We start from the raw sequence: 22755 nt of genomic DNA, 5'->3' as shown, positions 1-22755 counted from the left end.
AGCACGCCCTGGCAGTCTTCCTGTCTCCGGTCCACGTAGCACTGGGTATGGTTATGGGTATATGTAGCTTAAGCTGGTTTTTACACGGCTTTTGGGGGTGTCAACTCAGGTGATCCTGTTTGTATGCCAAACTATTTTTCCAGGTTCCTCCATATCTTTTAAATGTGATATGTCAACATGCTAGTTTTAAAGGAAGAAATAAGACAACTCCCCTCACAAAACAAAACTCCCATCATTTTATGTAACTAAGTAAGTTACATCCTTCAGATCAATCCATGAGAGAATTGCAGGATTAGACTGATGACCACTTCCAACTTTTTGTTTAGTAGGACAAGATGCAGTGAGTCGGACAGGGCGTGTAGGGAGGCTGGGCGGGGCCTCCGCTCAGGATGCTGTCCTCCTCATTGCTTTCCTCTCTGTTCGTCTTTCAGAACTGTCCCAAACCTTGATAACTTGAGATACAAGAAAAAAATAATTATGGCCTTTCTAGTGTTGCTCATTTATAATTTGCCTTTTTAAAACTCAGCACCCATATTTATAGAGCTCGATATTCATAGCAGATTCACTGGTGTCCAAGTGACTCATGGCTGCTTTAACAATCTGGTTCCTCCTCACAGAAGGAGGAGCTCTCACTAGGCACTCAGTCTGGTCTGCGTAGCATGGAAGCATTTTCTCTAGAAACTCTCAGAAAACATTGCACATGGCAGCATGAGTCCGTGGCTGGTTTTGTAAGTTATAACACCTCGAGTCTCCTCTGGGTTGGACATGACTCCCTGCTCTGAAGCAGATCAGGCCTATTAGCGTGCTCCTGTATGGGGGCACCAGACACTCAAAGGACCCTTAGTAGGCCCTGGGGCTCTGGGATTATGAGAGGTGAATAGCTGGTAGGTGGGTAGTTACTTATCCATCTCCCGGGCTACTTTGAATAACTACGGTTCACCACGCTTGGCTGGGCGGAGTCCTGTCCTGCGACTTCTCACAGGAAGGGCTCATCTGCGCTCAGGGCTGTGTTTTCAAGCCCAGTTCCTCAGACTTGCACCTCATCCATGCCTGCTGGCCCCTGGCGTGGCTGAAGGTGAGGTCCATGTCCTGCGCTCACTTTCACTCTTTCTGCCTTAAGACCAACCTAGGAGTCTTGCTCTTGACTTCATTTACAGGAAGTATGGTCCCTTTTCCAAGAGCTATGGCTAATCTGTTTTGTAGTGTTTGGGGCTGGCCTTTTGGGAGATTCTAGGAAACAGGAGCCCCTAGTACAGTTTCTTACCTTACCTTACACCCTGCAGTTAGGCCCCCCTGAGACCATGGCTCTGACTGTGTGGTTCACCAAGGGGTTCAAATCATCTTTCTTTACCCTGTAGTTCCATTCATCTCTTAGCAATGTCAGCAGAAGAAAATAATCTGAAATATATTGCAAAATTAAAAGATTCAGTCATCTTGGAATTAGTGAATTAAATAGATTAAATCTTGAGATAAAATGTTATCTTAAAAGACTAGCTTTTAGGGAATTTTGCCTTGTGTAAGACTGTGTTTGTATATGAGCATACGCATGCAGTAATGTGAGTGGAGGTCAGAGGTCAACCTACAGAAGTTAGGTTGTCACAGGCACTGAACTAAGGTGGACTGGCCTTATAGAAATACCTTTATATACTTAGCTGTCTTGCTGGCCTCTGTAAGGTTTACACTATTGTACTGATGATTAAAATATTAGATGGAAATTTACAATTTCTTGTTCCTTTGGGCATTGTCATTGGCCAGTGAGTAAAGTATTAGTCTGTTTTGAAAGTAAATAGAGCAAGATGTTTTTGATATAGGATAAAATTACTGGAGTATTAGCCTTCCATCCATGTTCTATCTGCTGCGTGGGCACCCTGCCTACATCACTGGAGGAGAACACCAGTGGAGTGTTGTATAATCATGACTTTGTTGACCGTATGATTTCTGTCTTGGTTGCAGCCAGAGTCACACCCTGGGTATCAGAAGGTTATCCTGGAAGAGCTGCAGCGACAGTGCTGAGCAGAGCGAGGAGGGCACGGAGTGGTTGTACTTTGCCAGCTGTGGCGAGGACCATACTGTGAAGATTTACAGGGTTAACCGATGTGCACTGTGAAGACTTGACCACATCCTGGCTGTCTTGATTGTCTTAAGTGTTTGTTATGTAAATAGGTCCCCTTTCTTTTCCTCCCTGATTGAAAGAGTTTCCCCATCTACTGTGTGTTGGCATGTTCCCTTATTATATGCTATATCCACCCAGAACTTACCCATGCTGTCAGAGGTGCTTGGGTTTACCTCTGTGTGTTCCAGTTAAGAACATCTTCTAATCTGTGCCCAGCTTTATCTGACTTTGTATTATGTAGAGTCTTTAGCTCTCTCTTTGCCTGCCTTGTGTTATGATCAATTGTCAGAGGATGGGTACTCAGTAAAGCTGTTGAGTTCAGAGTTGTCGGAGTTGAAGAGCGTGCTCCTGGAATCTGCCTGGCTCTGGTGAGGGCCTTGTTGGTGGGGAGTGCCTGTGGAATGGGGAGAGCACTGTGAGCACAAAGTGATGCCACCACCTGAGGCAACACAGATTGAGGGAGTGGCCACATTTGCATACAACCCTCTCTGGAGGCTGCACTCCCCTTTAAAGGCCCAGTTAGCCTCATTAGACTCCGCCTCTTCCCTTCCCTTCCTTCCCCCTCCCCCACAGGCTTTCTCTGTGTAGCCCTGGCTGCCTGGAACTCACTCCAAGACCAGGCTGGCCTCGAACTCAGAAATCCGCTTACCTCTGCCTCCCAAGTGCTGGGATTAAAGGCGTGTGCCACCCTACGGCTAGACTCTGCCTCTTAAAGGTTCCCCTAACTGTCAATGTCACCACTTGGGCTGTGTCCACCGCACCCTTGGGATGCTTATTATTGCCTTTCTTCAGGGGCTGGAGAGAGAAGAAATACCGGAGAAGCCCAGAGTGTTCGACTTTCATTTTTATCCTCCCTGTAAATAAGCACAGCACACCCGTGTGCTGCCCTGACCTCTCTGCTAGCTGCCTTGTATCCCAGAGCCTGGCAGGCGGTCACAGGCTTGAGCTGCAGCCAGAGCCTTCCTTACCTAAAAGCATTGCGATTCTCCTTCTGAAAGGCTTCAAGTGTTATTTCCGGATAAAAAGTCATAAATTGTGGGGTGGACAATAAGAGCTATCTGAGTTTAGGTGGAAGCGATGTCATGAGAGTGAAGGAAATGCATCATCGGGGCGACTTCAGAAGGAAAGGCAGGGCTGGAGACGCGATGAGGAAGGCCAGTAACAGTGGGCGTCGGGAGCCACGTGAGGCTGCAGCCTGCTGCAGGCCGGGGACTCCACAGCCTCCGGACATGGTCGCCTGGCAAATTGAATGTGTAGAAGGGAAGGACACGAGGGTTTCTGTGGTGGGAGCAGATGCCATTGTCGAGCTGAGGAGTATTTCCGCCCTGGTTTACCCTCCCCCTACCTTACGTACTTGCTCAGTTCACAGCCCTGGTCAGTGTCCAGCACCAGCAAATGACACGGTTGGTTTGTCCTGACAGCTGTCCTAGGCAGAAGGGAGGTGATAGTCTTTCCAGTTACATACTTGCCTTGAACACCAGGAGCCCGGCACGTCCCTGGAGCCCGGCACGTCCCTGGTGTCTCTCTTTAGTCGCATCATAGGGAATGGCTCTGTTACTCTTTGCAGAGGGAGAGCATGGGAAGTGAAGACTCTGCACCAGCACTGTCTCCTTGGCAGTGTTGGGAAGGCCTGACTGGGCTGCTCTCAGCAGCTCTTTCAGGTGTGTGTGTGTCAGTATCACCTGCCAGCTGGGTATATACACTGATGCATCTCTGGCCATGTGTGGTTCTGCGTTCCATCTCACTACTGGGGTGTGTGAACTCTTCTGGGCAAAACGGGCGTAGGCTGTGAACGTAGCCTAAGATGGGGTTCCCGGCCCAGGTGAGCGACGAGGCAGGCTGAGGCGAGGGCATGGGTTACCAAACCCCCGGGGGGCATCCAGTTGCTGCTGGAAACTTTGTGGAGTCAGGAACAAGAGGCCTCTCGGGTCCAGGGGGAGGGGAGCTCGGCTTAGCTTAGGGGGTGTCCGGAAGCAGGGAGGGGCCTCCTATGAGAGGCTTAAGCGTTACGGCTCTATGATGAAGACTCCCCCCACAGTAGTTCTTAATGAGAAAGACAGTCCTTGCTTGTCCATGTTGTTTGTTCATTGTGGAAAATGCATAGAAATCACTCAGGGTGGACCAGGAAGGAATTTCCAGGAAGGAAAGCTCATTGGCTGAACCCTTGGGGCTGGCCCATCTAAATCCTTCACTAGCATGGAGAACTCTGTGCTACATAACTAGGGGTCATGATCCTAATGTGGGGTGCCGTGGTTACGTGCTCCCTGTCAGGGGCAGATGAAACATCTCCCAGTCACCGGGGTTTATGGATTTGCTCAACCTTGCCAGTGTCTGGTGGCATGGCCCCACTTGCCCCGCATCTCCTGTTTTGTAAAGGAGAGGAGTCATCATCAGACACCTCCTATCCCTATGTTGGGAACAGTTTGTTATTGCAGCAAGACCTGATCAGTAGTGATCTTCAATGCTACTCACCGGCTGCTTTAGAAATTGGATGAGGCAGGGGGCCAAGAGAAGCAAGGCTCCAATGGTGAGTATGGGGCCAAGGAGGGGACAAAGCCAGACTACCACGGGGTCAGAGTGCCAAGGGGCAGGGGGTTAGGAGCATAGGGTGTGCGGAGATCCCCCCACCCCAAGCTCTTTGAGCATTTGTATATCTTGTTCTACCAGCCCAGATTCATTGACACAGAAACAACATTCCTCCCCCAGCAAAACACAAGACCCTCCCCATGCAACAGTCAGTAAACCCAGGGCCCTCCAGTTCCGGGGAACAACCCCTGCCCAGGAGGTTATCTAGCATTGAAAAAACTAAAGGCTGTCTGCAGTGGAGGCCATTGCCTGGTCAAACTTGTCCTGGAAGCCACTGGCCAGATGTTTTTGGACAAGGACTGCTCCAGCAGTTCCTGTCACAGTGAACAAGACACAGTCCTCTGAGCAGAGGGATGAAGATGTCTCTCTTCTTCCAGCTTCCTCTCATCTGCAAGGTGAGTTCTTCAGGTTCATAGATATAAACGTGGGGAAGTGCAGGGTCCTTGAGAAGGGTTAACACAGGCCCCTGTAGTGCCTTTGCACCAGAGGAGAGCAGGAGGTTTAACACATTGATTTAGTCATGATGATGTCACAGGCACATGTAAGATGGAGTTTCGAGGAGGGTTCTACAAGACAAAGAGGGTGGCGGGTGGGTCGAAGAGAGGAATGTCTTGTGGGTTAGGGTCCATGGAGTTTATGAAGAGAAATGGGAATGGGAACAGCTGTTAATAGCTGTCAGGAGAGAAGCACAGCAAAAGCACTGGGAGGAGTGGGGTGGGTTAAGGGGCGGAGGTCAGCTGAGTATTGGGTGTACTGTAGCCAGGAGAGGGTGGCTTGGAACTCCTTCTGAGACTGATTTTCCTGTTGAAGAATATTAACATGGGTAGACTGATGTGGAGGTGGGCACAAGCTCACGGGAGACACGGAGGCCAGAGTTTACCTATGACTCCTGTTCACTGACAGGAAAGCTGAAAATGAGCTTTAAGGTTGGCGAGCTGCAGTTGATGGATTCAGTTCTGCAGCTCCAATATCTGCAACCTCTATGTGGAGACCTGGAGACACTCACCTGTGCTTCAGCAAGGAAAGCAGAGGAAAGGGCTGGGGGTAGTGGAGATGGAATCCAGTCCTGGTCTGACATCCTTCCAGTGGGCAATCCTGGGTTCCTGTGACCTTGTGTACATTGTAGGTTTCCCTAGAGAAGAATCTCCAGTGGAGAGTGTTGGGAGAGGCTGGGCAGTAGCAGACTTAGTATGGAGAATGGCAAAAGCAGCCATGAGAATAGAGGAGAGGGAGCAGGTGGGGGGCACACGGCCTGGGCGGCAGTCACCAGGTCCTGGATGTCCTCCCAGGAGATCTTGTTCCTTTGGCTCGGTGCTTCCTCCTCCGTCCTTGATCTGCCAGCAAGCGGTGGGGGCCGCCATCTTCTCGTTCGGGGGAGGGTGTCAAGTGGTTTCTGGCAGGAACCCAGATAGTCTTAGACTGCTCCTGTGGGAAAACACGAATGAAGCCCCTCCTGGTTGTAAGGAGAGGGTCTGGTCCCTTCCAAATTCCATCCAAAGGATCATGCCGTGGGGATGGGAGGTGGTGGTGTTAACTTCGGTGTGTGCCAATGGAGGCAGCTAGGAGGGTGTTTGGAGTTTTTGTATATGTTAAATATGTTTAGTGTAGTCAGAGTCATCATTAATTGTACATTAGGGAGGTAGGTGGTTGTCTTTTGTTTTAGAACTTGGGCTTTTAGGGTTTGATGTATTTTTTTTTTCTATTATTCCTTGGCCCTGAGGGTTGTGGGGGGAATCTCTGTATAGTGGGCAATTTCCCAATGTGTGGAGAAGTGAGAGCTAGTGAAGGCGGGGCCATTGTCAGTTTTTGTCTGCTGAGGAATGCCCATGATGGCAAAGGTGGAGAGCACACGGTGAATCAACCTTCTTGAATTTTCACCTATTTGGACTGTGGCCCATATAAAATGCAAGTGTGTATCTACGGTGACAAAAGCATACTTCTGTCTACTGAATCCAAGAATATGGGTGACATCAATTTGCCATAAGGCATTGGACTTGAGGCCTTGGGGATCGGTACCGATCATTTGTAAAGCTGGGATGGTAATGAGGGACGCACAAGAGGAGCGTGTTTTTGTTATCCCTTGGAGTCAAGCAAGAGGAGGGTGGGGGAAGCGGGCATGAAGCCCCTTTATATTTGTATGTGTGCGTGAATGAAATTGGTCTGTTTGCTCTGTACAGGCCAGGAATGTCCCTGTTGAGGCGGTTTGATCAGTGAATGCATTTCCCTTAGATATAGGACCTGGCAGGGGACTGTGAGATCGGATGTGCTGGCTGGATGGGGGAGGCTCTTTCCTGTAGGAGAGTGGAGGCCTGTATGAGTAGAGGGGAAAGTGGGTTGGCATCTAGTTTGACAAAGGATCTTGACAGTTGGGGGAGCAAATTAATAGCATATACACAGTCTGAAAAGAGGTTGCGGGGGCCCTTTACTATTTTAGAGCTAGATAGGTAGCATATAATTCTTTATATTAGGGAGCGTGATGGGGCAGCTCTCTGAATCAGAGAATGGGGGTTCATCCTCAGAGGAATAGCAGATTACTGCTGCAGCCCCCCTCTTTTTCCTTATTGGTAAATATTGAAGGGGCTCCAACTATGGGCTTTTATGAAAATAGTTTGGGGGGCAGTCATTGCAACGGAGGGTAGAGCCCATTTTTTGTAGGATAATGGTTGTCAGTTTATCCTGGGAACCCTATTAAGCTGATAGCAAAGTGGGAGCAAGTTTTGACCAACCATTGGGCCTTCAGAGAGGGAGAAGGGGGTGACAAGAGTGACAGGTTCTTTTCCTAGGGTTTGTGGGGCTCTGTCCAAGGGGTGTCGTGGTCACATGCTCCAGGACAGGAACCTGGTTGGGGACAGATGAAAAGGCTGCTGGTCTCAGACATGAGAATACCAAGGTTTCTGAATCTGTTCAACCTTCCAAGTTTTTGGTGGTGACACAGTTTCACCTGCCCCACAAACATGGTCTCAGACATTTGCATTTGAATGAATCTGGGAGCCTGAGACTGTCTGTGACAAGTTTCAGTGTTGATGGCACTCCTGTCATCCTGTAGCCTCAGCCCTCAACCCCCCACACCCACGCCTGCACCATACATCCACACACGCTGGCATCAGTCCCAGGGATGCAGAAATGGAATCCGCTTCAAATCTCCAGGTGACTGTGAAACAGCCAGAAGCTTCAGAAGCCCTGTGGCACAGCTGGGCATTTGCTTGATCACACAATCAAAAAAACTACCAGTGCCACGTTCTGATGGCTTCCTGGGGTCTTTAAATTCTTTTAGAGTGTCTCTGTGGGCCAGCCTGGTCTACACAACAATGAGAGGTCAGTATTTGAGTTTTCAAGGCCACTCTGTAAAGCCCATGGAATGGGTAGTATGGCTTTAACAGCTCCCAGAGAGTGGGTATGGTGATTCACACCAGTAATCCCAGCGCTTGGGGAACCTTTATACCTATGTTCAGTAACTGTGACCTCAGAGAGCCCATGGCAAAAGACCTCATGGACATACATATACATAGAGTGGTTGGAGCAGGGAGTTGGTCTGTTGCTGGTGGTATCCTGATCTGAGAAAGGAGATTCTCAGAATAAGGATCAAAACCAGATATGGGAACACAGAAATCAGCGTTTGAATAATACAAGGGTGATCTTTACACAGTGCACGATGCCCTTATGCCTACATCTTGGTGCTTGTTTTTTCTAGTGTGTATTTCTGGCCTCGGGTGTTCATAGGTGTGTGGACTTATGTCTGGGTCTTATTCAATTCCATTGATCAGTGTGTCTGTTTATGCTAATACCATGCTGTTTTTATTACTGTAGCTCTATAGTGCACCTGGAAACCAGGGATGGTGATACCTCCTGCAGTTCTTTTCTTACTTACATTGCTTTTGGTATGGTGGCTATTTCTACTGTATTAATCCTAGTGACTCATGAACATGGGAGATCTTTCCAACCTCTGATATCTTCATTTCAATTTCAATTTCTTTAAAGTTTCTATTATGCAAGTCTTTCATTTGATTGGTTAAAGGAATCTCAAGATTTTTTTTTTGAGGTAATTATGAAAGGTCTTATTTCTCTGATTTCTTCCTCAGTCTGTCATTTGTATATAGGAAGGCTACTGCTTTTGGTGTGTTACTTTTGTATCCTGGTACTTTGCTAAATGTGTTTATCAGCTGTAGAAGTTTCCTGTTAGAGTTTTTAGGGATTCTTATGCATGAAATCATGTCATCTGCAAACAGAGACACTTGGACATTTTCCTGTATTACTTGCATCCTCTTGATCTCTGTATTTGTGCTTTGGGGGCCACCCACTCTTTTCACTTTTTCAGAATGACCTTGAAAAATCAAATACTTAAACCTTAGGCATTGGTATATAGACTGCTATTAAAACATTTCATTATTCTTTATTAATTTTGTGTGCATGTGTGAAAGCATGTGAGTGGAGTTTAGGGAACAATCTTCTACAGACAATTCTCTCCCTCCACCATTTGGATTCTGAGGCTCAGACTTGGTGATCCAGGATGGTGCCAAGTATCTTTCCAGATGAGCCATCTTGACTAGCCCTAAATTTAGGGGCACTTTACTGAGGTGAGAAACTTAGCTTTAAATACATAAAAATACAATTGATGTATGTTGGGATTCAGTTTGGGACAAAATATGCTTGAGTTGTGTACTGGTTTTGTGTGTCAACTTGACACAGGCTGGAGTTATCACAGAGGAAGGAGCTTCAGTTGGGGAAGTGCCTCCATGAGATCCAGCTGTGGGGCATTTTCTCAATTAGTGACCAAGTGGGGAGGGCCCCTTGTGGGTGGTACCATCCCTAGGCTGGTATTCTTGGGTTCTATAAGAAAGCAGGCTGAGCAAGCCAGGGGAAGCAAGCCAGTAAGAAACATCCCTCCATGGCCTCTGCATCAGCTCCTGCTTCCTGACCTGCTTGAGTTCCAGTCCTGACTTCCTTTAGTGATGAACAGCAACATGGAAGTGTAAGCTCAATAAACCCTTTCCTCCCCAACTTGTTTCTTGGTCATGATGTTTATGCAGAAATAGAAACCCTGACTAAGACAAGTTTACATACTGAAGAGGACCTGACCTCCAGGTTCTCCCAGCATCCCTCACTCCCTACATGTTATGAATGACTGTCATACCCCACCCACTATGCTGAACTCTCCAGAGTTTTGGAACCATGTCAAAAGGCATCCTCCTGAGATACCTAGCTTTGTGGGCTCTCTCAAGGGCTCCCTGAGTCGAGTGGCCATTGACTGTCCAGCTAATTCTTTGGGCTGAGTTCTGAGTTCTTTTTGTTGTTGTTGTTGTTGTTTTGTTTTGTTTTTATTTTTGTTTTTGAGACAGAGTTTCTCTGTGTAGCCCTGGACCTCACTCTGTAGACCAGGCTGGCCTCTAACTCAGAAATCCACCTGCCTCTGCCTCCCAAGTGCTGGGATTAAAGGTATGCGCCACCACCGCCCGGCCAGAGTTCTGAGTTCTTGACAACCACTCAGGTCCTCAGAACCCATGATTGAGCAGTCAGTGGAGACACCGGGCTCACCCTGGCTCCCACCCACCATGGGTAAGCTGTCCCTTCGTCTCCGTGAGTGGGAAGTATATTATCATATTAATCTGACTTTCAATTCAACTGTGTCTGAAAGAAAATGCAAAATTGTCTTCCTTTATAGAAGAAGAGTATTTCTCAAACAAAAGAAGTCACTTTAGGCAGCCCAGAATGGGCAGGGAATTTCTCAACTCTAGATACCCGGGCTTTTAATCTGCCCCGTGTCTTCTATCTGCCAGCTGTGTGGCCTCACACCATGCCATGATCTCTGCATTCCAGTCAGAAGAGAGAGAGACTTTTTCCTGACGAAGGGCGTTTCTTAGTTCTGTCCAATATCCTTGGCCAGAATTTAGGATCGTGGCTATATTCAGTACAAAGAGAGACTGGAAAATTAATCCCCACCCCCCAGACACTTTGGCTTTTGAGTCAGAGTTTCCACTTTCTTTCTCTTCCCTTCCCTTCCCCTACTCCCTCCCCTGCTGTGCTGGGGTTCTAACCCAGGGCTTCCCTACTCCAATGGGGGCTTCACTGCTGAGTCTCAGCCCAAGAATGCCCTCCCCAGAACCTAGCTGGGTGCATTGTCACCCGCTTACAGAATTAGGGGATGCATTGATTTGCTTAGGCAGATAACCCAGGAGGAAGCATCCTCAGATGGTACCTGATGGCTGCTCCGAAGAATGACTAAGGTCCTTTCCTCTTCTTGGTGGCAGAGCTAAGAGTCAAAGAGTCAAAGGCAAGGAGAGGTGAGATATCCTAGCATGGAAGAGAGGAGGGGCAGATCCACACAGGGGAATCCTGTACACACAATACAGGGGAATCCAACTCCCAGGATAAAACAGCGCCTGGAGGAGCTAATCCGGGTGCGCCCATGCTGGCTGTGGTCTGCCAGCACACTTAGGTTTTGTTTTGAACACTGCAGTATAAATATAAATATAACGGACCCTTGTTCCCAATCTCTTCGTGGTTCCAAGCTGCCCTTTCAGCTTCTCCCACAGAAAAGGCCTCTCCAGTCCCTCTGGGGAGGGAGCTTCCTGTTTTTGTTTTGCTTTGTTTTGTTTTTCCTCTGATTGCTGTCTAGTTGGTTCTACTATAGCAAACTGCTGGGCTTTGACGAAAGCCGCCATTGCTCAAGCGGCCTCTTTTGGTTTCCTAACCACCCCAGTACCTAGACTGGCAGCTTCTCTCTCTCTTTTTTTTTCTATTTAATATCTTTATTGTAGTACAATTGATGCATTAAACACTGAAAATATTCAATGTACATATTTTGGTGAGCTTTATCCTGTTCGTACAGCTGAGAAACTGTTGCCCCAATTGAGGCAATAAACATAGGGAGCACTTCTTAGAGTCAATAACACTTTCTCTGAGTATGTGAGTATTCACTGTTTAATACAGTATTATAGTTTCTGTACAAATAATTGTTAGCATATGAAATAATAGATTGTATTATAGATCTTTTACACACATGTGAAGCATACATACCTACACACACACACACACACACACACACACACACACAAGGATGTAGAATCTATATCCATTTTGCCCTCTCCTACTGTCCTCCCTTGTCATCTTTGCTCTGGTCTTTTTTTTTTTTTCATTTTTATTTTTATTTTTAGGGGGGGTACCTGCTACTTAGGTGGACATACTTGCGTGATCTCGGGTGAATCTGCTCTTGGAGGGAACACCCACCCAGACCTCGTGATAACCTGTCTGGAGATTTGCTTCCTGAGGATGAGCCTGTGCCCTGCTTCCTCCAAGACCAGTTGGCAAAGGCCCCCTGGGGGCCTTTACCAACTCCCTCCCTGCCCCTGTCACCCATCTCTTTCCCAAGCTCCCGAGGTGCCCTCCGCAAGCCCCCCATGTGTCCTGGGTCTCCAGCCTATCTTTTTGAGTACTGACTGGGAATCTCCACTTAAATGGTCTGAATAGAGCCGGGTGGGGGTGGTGCACGCCTGTAATCCCAGCACTCTGGGAGGCAGAGGCAGGCGGATTTCTGAGTTCGAGGCCAGCCTGGTCTACAGAGTGAGTTCCAGGACAGCCAGGGCTACACAGAGAAACCCTGTCTCGAAAAAAACAAAATCCAAAAACAAACAAACAAACAAACAAACAAAAAAAAAAAACCCCCAAAAGAAAAAACCCAAAAAGAGAAAAAAACGGTCTGAATAGAAGCCCACCTGTTGCCTGAGTCCAGCAACCCTACCCCGCATTCCCCACCCCTTCTATTCTGTCTCCCAATCCCACGGAGCTGAGCCACCCTGAGCTGGTCTTCAGGATCCCATTTGTCCCCGAACCCCACTTCTTTTGCACTACCTACCTCGTAACCTCACTGTTCTGGACGCTCCTGCCCAACCTTTGAAGTAGCACTGGACCAGGAGTCAGTCTTACCACTAGGCTTCCCTACCATCACCACCTATCCCACTGTATCTTTGTCCAGGGGGTCAGAAAGGGGGGTGGCTGGCCTTGACCCAGATTTCATACTTGGGTGTGGTGGCTTCCCATCTGGTCACCCAGTCTTTTGGGCCTCAGTCTGGGTCCTCCTTTGTGTAGGGATGTGAACCTCTTTCCAAGTACATGCAATTCCTGAAGACAGTGTTTTGCAGTGGTGCCCTCCAAATTTGGTTTCTCACCCGCGCCTTGCCTGAGTTTACTTTATCATGTCTTCCCTTGCCACCAGGGATTGCACAACCAACCCACCTCCCCACTTCTGTTGTCTCAGATTTAGGGAGCACGTGTGACACAACTGTCACCTCCCGGCCCTTGGCCCCAACTCTGCGCTGTTGGGTTTGTCTGGCTCTCCCAACACCCCTGAGGGGTGCAGGAGGTCACACCAGAGCGTCCAGGCTCCGAACTTGCACAATCGCTGGGAGTGTATCAAGCAGCCCGGTGGTTTCCTTTGAAATGCGGGGAGTGCAGGCGATCACAGCCATCCAAGTGGACTTGCTGGTGTGGAGCGCAGGGGACAAAGATCCCAGGTTCTGGGCCAGTAAGACACAGTCACACACGCCCAGTGAAAAAGAAACGTACTCCGTCGTTCCTACCACCTGCCTTACTGCTACTTAGATATCCCAGGACTCACGCCCAGGTGTCTTGGGTGTCGCTTGATCAGCGCTGGTCTGTGGCGATGACGGCAGAGTACGCGACCGGGTCCTGTCCCAGGTGGGCAAAGGCCGCACCGAAGTGAAAGCTCTGGGTGAGTCAGCGAGCTGCGAGGAGGCCGGCCCGCGAGGCGCCGCCCCTGGGTGGGGACCCGAGTCACCCGGGGTTGAGCCCTGGCGAAATCGCCTGCCTTGCTCACTTCCCGGGCTGGACGGTCTGGATCCCCGCAGACTTCAGGCGCGACCCATGGCCTGCGGGGCGGCAGAGCGGGGCCCTGAACCCCGGGCCTTCCAGCGCCATCCAGAAGCCAGCGCACCGCGCCTGGCCCACGGCTACCGCTTGCGCAGCATGAGCGAGCTGCGGGACCAGGAGTTTGGCCGCTTGGCAGGTGAGGGATTGCTGCGGGGACCCTCAGGGCTGGAACCTAGGTGTTGGGCGCGCGGTCTCATCTGGGACGCACTTTGCACTAGATCTTAGCTAAAAGGTCAAGCAGAGATGGACTCCTCGGGAATCGAAAGTTTGGGAGGGATTGTGAGCGCCTGCTCAGTGTCCCGGCTCCCGCGCAGGCTTCCCGCTGTCCCATCCGCAGTAGCAAGACTTCTTGCTATAGTTGTTACATAGACTGCTCCGTGGTGTGAGACCAGCCTAGCCTCTCTTTAGGCCTCGCCACACACTGCAAATAGAGCTTAGGTTCTCTTTGTCCCCCTCTATTGCTGGGGGAATACTCGACCCTAAAGACGCCACCGTAGCCAAGGTCACACAATGTATTCCTCTGACGCCTCACATGGGGCCAGGGGGTGCACAGGGAGCTACTGCACGCAGTTTGAAAAAGCTACCCTGAAACAGAGAAGCGGAGATTGCGATCAATCAGCTGACAGGTCACACGTGGCCACGCCCCTTTCTCCGTAGGGATGTCCTTTCTGTCCACAGGGTTTTCAAAACATTATTTTTATTACTATTATTACGATTGGCATTTTAAACAGGGTTCCCTGTGGTTCTGTAGTCCGGGTTGGCCTTGAACTCGCCTTTTAGTTGAGGCTTACCTTGAACTTTTGATCTTCTTCACTCGGACTTCTGTAACTCTGAGTTTACAGGCGTGCCCCAAGCTCGCCGGCCTGGAACCAAGCCTCATTTTTCTCTTTTCTGCAGCTAGAACAATGCTCTGTCTGAGCTCTAGCTTGCTGGGAAAACTGGAAGAATTACAGAAGCATGCAATTTGAGCCTTAAGAACAGGTTGAGCCTGTGAGCTGGACCGGATCACATCCCTTGAATCATAAGGTAGAACTTGTTGATTGAGTTGGAAATTAAGCTCAGATTAACTGCAGGTGTAGCAGCCCAGCGCCCTGCCGCAGGTCAAGGATCTGACCGGGAAGGGGGCTTCATCAGATTCCAGAACCCGCGGCGGAGCAGGAGGATTACGGCCCAGGGAACATGGATGTCTTTGGTCCCTCGGGGGTTTCTGCCCCGTTGTGTACTGCAGAACAGCAGCGCTGTAGCCCTTTCCTCCGTTGGAATAGCAACTATTTTTCCTTTGTGGGCCTAGGGCGCTGTAGCCTCCTCTCCGTGTCCCTGCAGAGAGAGCTTTCCTACCAACTTCTGCCCATTCTCCCATGACTGGAAACAGCCCTGAGGCTTCTTCCCTGCCTCCCTTCCCCCTGTATCCCCTGCCCTTGCTGGGGAAATTCCCTGCCAGACAGAAGTAGTCGGATAGGAGTATCCACAGGTGCAGAGAGCAGCGGGCTCCTCTCTTTCTGAAGCAAATTCCAAAGCCTAGCTAATAATAATTTAGAGCCACCCTTCCCTAATCTCAGATCCTCTCCAATCTTGATCTCTCACACCCTCAACACTCCCTGTAAAGCAAAGGTCTGTTCAGGGCCATCCTGCCTCCGCTCCTTTCTCTCAGAGAACAGCACCCAAACTTGGCATTAGATTGTAGCACCAGTCTTCCTTTAAAACCTACACCTACAGTGAAGGAATATAAGTTCTTTCTTTTTCTTTCTTTCTTTCTTTCTTTCTTTCTTTCTTTCTTTCTTTCTTTCTTTCTTTCTTTTTTTTTTTTTTTGAGAAAATCTCACTTTACACCCAGTCCTAGAACTCATTATGTAGCCCAGGATAGCCTCAGTCTTGTGAGGATCTTCCCGTCTCAAGCCTGTCAGGTGGTAGGGTTAAAGGTGGGAGCCTATACCCAGATGGGCCCGTTATTTATTTAGTGAATTCCTTGGATGCATTGTATTGGATAGTTGAAATAGATACCCCCCCCCAGAGGGGTTGAGGAGGGAGGGAGGGAGGGAGGGAGAGATAGAGAGAAAGAGAGAGAGAGAGAGAGAGAAGTTGATTTTCACTGCGTAGTCCTGGCTGGCCTGGAACTTTCTATGTAGACCAGGCTTGCCTTGAACTCACAGATATCATCCCCCTCTTTCTCCACCATGCCTGGCTTGAAACACACTTTGAGTGTGTGCACTTCTGTAGGTACCTGTGTGTGGAGACGAGGGGATGACAACAGGGTCTTCCTCTGTCACTCTCTCCCTTATTTCTTAGGGCCGGGCCTCCCCCTGGCCTAGCGCGCTTGCTGATTGTCTCGGCTGTCTCCACCTCCACAGCTGTGGCTTTGCAGGTGTGCACCGCCCCGCCCCGCCATGCCTAGCTTTTGGACGCGACTCGGACTCCAGCTTAGGTAGTGAGCATCCATGGAGCAATCTCCCCGCCCCCGAAGTAGACTCCTGTGGATTAAACAGATGCCTTTTCCTACCTCTGGAGTATTGGGAAACATTCATCCCCCCCCCCCCCCGCCCCCATTGGAACAAACAAACTGGAGAGCTGTCCAACAGGGCAAGCCAAAGTGGCCCAACCCCCACCCTCCCTCCCTCCCTGGAGATTTTCTGCAGGTCGAAAATGTGCCTGCTTAAAAGTGGCTCCGAGCAATTAAACCAATTAAACGTGTCAGCCATAGGCGCCGAATGCTCGCTTGCCTCGTTGGAGAGGGGTTTCCTGGCCTTAGTGAAGGGGACGCACTGACCACCCGCTGTGGGCTGTGGCCGGAGCAGTCCAGCATCAGGTGCTGACTGAGGCGCAGGGCCCAGAGGAGATCCTGCTCTTTCCTCATCTCTCTCCACCTCTTGTGCCGGCTTCTCCTCCCTCCTTCCCTCTCCCTCTCCCTCTTTCCCCCTCTTCTCTATTTCTCCTTCATCTCTGTCTCCGAATATTAATTAGAACCAGACAGCTAATGAGACAGCTAAATATGTCAAAGAAAATAAAAGTTGTGTGAAGTCTCCTTTTTGAGGACCTGGTACAGCTGGCTTTCTGGATCGGACGCGTGCTTTCCTTCACTCTGAAAAGCCTGGTGTGTTTCCTGTGTCCCAGGCATCCCTCTGGGTACTGTCGAATACTTGCTAATTGTCACCCCACTTGCAGATGTCAGAACAGGGGACCAGAATGGCTGTCGGAGTCGGGTGTGTGTGTGTGTGTGTGTGTGTAGCAAGATTCAGTGTGGCCCGTTGGCTTGGATCTGAACTGCTGGCCTCTTAAGACCAGACCTCTATGTCACCTAACTCAGTTGCCTTCTTTTGCAAGAGTCACTGTTGACATAAAGCCAAGGGAAGCAAGCTCTTCCTGGTTGGCCTTTTAGCCCCTGGAAGGTTCTGGGTAACAAGCACGATGCTCCTCAGAGCCTGGGTCTCACCATGCTTTGGCTCACCCAGACATCACTTAAAAAATGTGATTAAAAATTTTAAATGTATTTTATGTATATGGGTATTTAGACTGGTGTATGTGCCCTTGTGTCACATGTGCGCCTGGTGCCTGTGGAGTCCAGAGATGGCATTAGATTCTCTGGGCCTGGAGTTTTAAGCCACTGTGTGGGTGCTGGGAACTGAAGAGGAGCCAATGCTCTTAACTAATGCACTGCCAGTCTGACTCTCAGACAAACACCTTAGCGCTTTGACTATTGGACGACCAACGCCTTTCTTTTGAGTTTGCTGAACATTTATTTCACAATCTACAGTAAAAGAATTCATTTCAAAAAATTATATTTTAATTCTTTGAGAATTTTATATAATGTATTTTAGTTATATTCATTCTCCATTTCACCCCAGATTCTCCCAAACTCAACCTCACCCTTCCCACACTCTCCAAACTCTCTCTCTCTCTCTCTTACACACACACACACACACACACACACACACACACACACATCTCTGAGTTTAATTTTTACTGACCACATACTTGTGGGTATGTGGCCATCTGAAACATTATTCTCTAAGAAATCACTTTACAAACATTGGGGGAGGTTAGGTGATATATTTTAATGGTATCAGATTCAAAAGATGACAAATGAGATAGAAAAATGGCCAAGGAACCTCCCCTGTGTTCCAACTACAGTTAACTGCCACCCGTGGACAGTGGTTGCCGCCAGTGTGTTTCCAGCGGCTAACCGTGCTTACATATGTGAGACCCTCTTTTCCTCCGAACTGTGACTTTCCACACTTTCAGACCCTGTACTTACTTGAGAGCATGACTCATAATGGTGATTTTCAGGGGAGGTGAATAAAAATGTTCCAGAATTAGGTAACATAAGCATGCAGCAGCCTCAAAGTTATACACTTACAGAGGATGGACTTTTATGGTACATGGGTTATATCCCAATGAAATTATTGTAAAATAAACAAAAATATACCCAGAATGACACAAAAATTGTTAAATGAATTACAAAATAAATAGCTCTATTAATATTCTATGAATTTGAAATAGTATCCCAGAATTTGCTTCATGTAAGCTCATTGTGTGTGTGTGTGTGTGTTTTCATGCAAGTTCACATGTATTAGTGAGCACTTGTTAAAAGCATAAGTCAACCTGTGATAAGTCAACCTGTGGTTCTTTAGGCACCTTTGCTTGTTTACTTGAGATGGGGTCTCTCATCACGCTGGCTCTGGTGGCTTAGAGCATGACGCCAGACCAGAGAGCCCTAAGGACCCCCCTGGGTCTAATGGTGGGATCGTAAGCATGGATCTGGACATCAAAGTCAGAGTTCCACACTTACACAGCAAGTACTTCACCAACGGAGTGCTGGCTCCATCTCTTGTGTGTTCCTATCTCATGTCAGTATTCTTGAAGTAGTACTGACAAGAGACAGGGCTTTGAAGAGCTTGGTGTAAGCTGAGCTTACCTGAAATAAATGCTAACAGACATTCCTTTCCAGTCTTGTGATTTTATAACGTTGCACTGAATATCTTCAAACACAAGTCATTTTGCAAAACCCTAGGTTTATGGGCTACACCTGCAGAAGGAATTGTTGGGGCAAAGTGACTTTATTTAAGGTGTGACTGATGTTGCCCAGATGTTACTCCACGAAGTCGCCTTAATTCGCCCTCCTGTCAGCCTTGTGCCAGTTGGTTTGCTGCCCACACTCTTGCCCCACAGGGAGGCACTACTCTTTTGATCTCTGCCAATCTGATAGGCAAATCACAGCATCTCCAGTTTGTCTGAGTTTGTCTTTTACCTTCAGAAGCAAGGCTGCAAGGAAGGCTTTTAGCTTTTATCTTCTCTGAAATTCTACTGGTGAGTCTAGACTTGAGGACGGTGGAACAGTGTGGGGAAGAGGGATCAGGACCCACCTTTCTGGGAATCACTTCCAGACCAGGGTGTGAGTGAGCTTGAGGCTGCTGTTTCATTATCCCTCACAAAGCTCTGCTGGGCGCTTCCTGTGTGGGCTGGTCCAAGCTGGTAAGAGGGTTACTTGTCGAGTAGGCTCCCCAGGGCTCTGGGCTTATATTAAGAAACAGATGTGAAGAGGTTCCAGGGATACCTGCTGTGTTGAAAGGTGTTGAGACAGGTGAGTGCAGTACACCTGGAGTCCCCGCTCTGGGTAGGCAGAGGCAGAAGGATCAAACATTCAAAGTCATCCTTGACTACAGAGAGAATTCAAGGCCAGCGTGGGATTATGTGGAATCCTGCCTCAGACACAGACACAGACACACACACACACACACACACAGACACAGACACAGATACAGACACACACACACACACACACACAAGAATGGGCCCCAGTGTGTTCACACTAGTCAGACTTACATAACGTGATGAAGACTGGTGGAGAATGACCTGCAGCTTTTTTATCTGGGGTTTTGTGTTTGTTTGTTTGTTTTGCTTAGGAACTGTCTACCTTGACCACGCAGGAGCCACCTTGTTCCCCCAGAGCCAGCTCACAAACTTCACTAAGGATCTCATGGAAAACGTCTATGGTAAGGAACATTATGTACACTGATTTCTGATTAATCTGTTAATTTAGGTTTATCCTGATGGACTCATGGAGAACATGGGGGACACCTGGAGCAGATAAGTCAAATAAGTTTGAAAGTGTTGTGTTTGGTGCTGCTAGGACACCGTACAGTGCAGACAGTAGGGGATCACGAGTAACATTCATTCATTCACTCTATACATTCCGCTGAGTCACTGTGGTGTGTGGGTTGTAGTGTCATAACACTAGAAGAAGATATAGCTTCTTTCCTGCGGGAGACTTCGGTCCAGAAGACAAGACCTTAATCAAATGATCTAACTAAATGTGCTTGGTGACTGTATAAAAGGCTGTGTGCGAAGGTGGCGGACATCATGGGCATCTGCAGGAAAACAGGAGGGTTGGCAGTATGTACATCAGGGAGTGGGGAGGGGAGCAGATGTTGGATAATGAGCCAGAATTCACCGGGACAGCAGGAGATAGAGGCCAGCTACCATGCAGAAAGTCATAACAGCAAAAGCCAGCATCTAGGACCACTGAGGGGCGGAGAAGGGCAGAAGGCCATCACCCAGATAGGGTGATGGGGCAGGTCCATTGAGGCCCTGTAAATGATGTAGCAGTGGCCATTATTCTAGGACAGCCATCCATCCATCCAGGGCATTCAGCAGCATCATAGTGCTCTCAGAAGATAATTCAGAGGAGGGAGTCAGAAACCTTACTAGCCAGAGATGTGATGCGATGTATAATGCTAATAATGACCAGTTGATCAATACACCACTCACCAGGCACTTGTCATATATTAGGTGATGCTTGTAGGTGTGGCATGTATGACACTCTAAGAGCCATAGACTGCGCTATTAACTTATGTAGTGAAGCTGTTTCCTCCAGGTTGGACATGACCTCCATCTTATGTCAGAGCACCTGTGGTCACCTGCATGTGTCCCTCACAGGATGGGACCCATTGATGGTCCCTTGTGGGAGGTTGATGGAGGGGCTTGTGAGACTTGGTAGTGTTCTCAAGTTCCCCAAAAGTTACCCCACCCCCCCAGGTTTATACAAGAGGAAAGCAATTGACTGGTTTGGGACTATTCAAGTAGTTAGTAAAGTTGCCCAGGGAACTTTGTACAGTGTAGCTACCTTTAAGTGATCCACAGTCACGTTATCTAAAGACATTCACTAGTTCACCAAGCTGTCCTTGGATGAAGTCTTTTCTTTGGCCTTGGGCCATCTTCAATGGTTCTATGTCTTCCCAGGAAAAGTCTCACGGCATCTTGATTTACAGGTGAGCCAATGGAGGTCTAGAAAGGGCAAGTAACTAACCTAATGCTACACACTTAGAAAGTTCTGGATCTAGGGGAGTAGAGCCTAAGGCCAAGTCCTCCCACCCCAAGATGCTCCTGCCCATGACAATCCTGTCATGTTACAGTTATGCACAGGGGTTTAAGTCTGCACTCTGGGCTGTCAGGGGAGCTTTAATTCTGAGGAAGTCCTCAGAGAAGTGAGGGATTTTATCTTGATTTTCATTTATGATTTGCAAGGAGACCTGAAATTCTCCTTCTGTAACCTTGAAAAAAGCCCTAACCATGGGAAAGCAGTTATCCTGAGAGATGGCGGGCAGCTTCAAGTTCTAGGTGCTTCTAAAGACACGGGCTTTTAAAACGATCAGAGAAAAGGCATGGAGAGTATGCACCAAGTGCCACAGGTTGCTAACTGATGGGAAAAGGAACACGTGGTGGCTGCAGTGGCCGGAGAGCCAGCGTGACCGTTTGATGTTAGGGAAGGAGACTAGGAAGCAAGCAGGGCGAATCTGCTTCAGTGAGCATGACTTGCCTTCTGGGAATGACGGTGCCTGGTCCTGTAGTCCAGGCCTTTCCAGATATCAATGTTTGGATTAGTGACTTAAAAACAAAAAATGGTTTGATCAAATACTGGACCAGAAACAACTTAAAAGAGGAGAGGTTTGTTTTTGCTGATGGTTCGGAGGGTTACAGTTTTTCATGGAAGGGAGGGCTTTGGTTGTAGGAACAGAAGGCATCAGCTCCCATCCCTGGTACAGTCAGGAAGTGGAGAGAAAAGGAAGGGACGGAGCTGTGAAACCTCAAGGCTCCATGGACTCACTTCCTCCAGCAAAAACCTACCTCCTATTGGTTCTGCAACTCCCCCAAACAGCACCGCCAGCTTAGAAACCAAGTTTCAAACATAGGAGGCTAACAAGGTCATTTAATAGTCAAATTCCCACGGGGCTCATGTCTAAACAGTTTTGAGGGAGATCGTGATACTTGGGGAACACAAAGAAGAGGAAACATTTTCTCAAAGCCAGTGAAAGGAGAGGTGAGATGGGGTGAGCCTTCAGAGTTGCAGGCGGGAGGCAGGGCTGTTCACACCGGCCCCCTTTGGATGCTCGCAGGGGGATGGCAGTGTGTTTCTGCAGAGCCAGAGCTTCAGAGGTGGTGGGAATGACAAGGCTAGCCCACAGAGGACTAATTCAGTGGAGGTGTGGCTCCATCTGGTGGCTGGAGGAGCTAATGACAGAGTCCCTGACCACCTAAGGGGAGTTTGCAGAGAGTGTTGGTGTTTTCCTGGCTGTCCCTGATTTCCTGCCCACAATCCCCTTCCCAGGTCGCATGTTGTCTTATAAATTAGCAGAGTGGTTTTCATATTTAACAGTTTTAATTGATACATTATGACATTCATCTCATTCATTTGTGCAATTCAACCATTTAAAAAATGATTTTAATTGTTTTATTAAGTGTGTGGGTGTTTTGCTTGCATGTATGTGAACCATCACTGTAAGTCAGTTACACACTCTTTTTTTCTCCACGAGATTCCCTAACTATTCACAGTTAAAGCCTGTTAGCTCACCAGTTTTTTTCAAACTCTCTAATGGGCTCAGTGAAATATAAATTTTATTATATGAAACTACATTTCATATGAATGAAATACATCATGCAGCTTCTTGAGACTGGAGCTTTGGCTTAGTGTGTGTTTTTTAAAAAGTTTTTTATCAGTATATATTAATTATACATAGTAATGGGTTTCATTATGACCTTTCCATCAAGTTATGTATAATGTATACTGATCACATTCACCTCCAGGATCTCCTCCGGTCCCCACCCCACTTCTCCAGATTCCTTCCTTCTTCTTAACTAGCTCCTTCAACTTTAGTGTCTTTTGGGGGTAGGAGGTGAGCCAA

The 22755-nt window shown here is 48.3% G+C and overlaps 2 protein-coding genes across 2 annotated transcripts in view; both read left to right on the top strand.

The window, feature by feature from the left end:
- The window catches only part of Elp2 (elongator acetyltransferase complex subunit 2), a 34460-nt gene extending 32024 nt beyond the window's left edge, over window positions 1-2436 (top strand). The window contains exon 22 of the mRNA XM_052201360.1: window positions 1954-2436. Coding sequence (XP_052057320.1) covers window positions 1954-2107 — 154 coding nt within the window. The 3' untranslated portion in view covers window positions 2108-2436. The remainder of the gene's footprint in view (window positions 1-1953) is intronic.
- An 11042-nt stretch (window positions 2437-13478) lies between these two features.
- Window positions 13479-22755, top strand: part of Mocos (molybdenum cofactor sulfurase) — a 44913-nt gene continuing 35636 nt past the window's right edge. The window contains exons 1-2 of the mRNA XM_052155752.1: window positions 13479-13718; window positions 19480-19569. Coding sequence (XP_052011712.1) covers window positions 13577-13718; window positions 19480-19569 — 232 coding nt within the window. The 5' untranslated portion in view covers window positions 13479-13576. The remainder of the gene's footprint in view (window positions 13719-19479; window positions 19570-22755) is intronic.

Source organism: Apodemus sylvaticus, chromosome 13, assembly GCF_947179515.1.
Source record: "Apodemus sylvaticus chromosome 13, mApoSyl1.1, whole genome shotgun sequence".
In the NCBI taxonomy this organism is placed as follows: domain Eukaryota; kingdom Metazoa; phylum Chordata; class Mammalia; order Rodentia; family Muridae; genus Apodemus; species Apodemus sylvaticus.
Note: the sequence above shows the minus strand (reverse complement) of the source record. Positions and strands in the feature narration are given on the sequence as shown.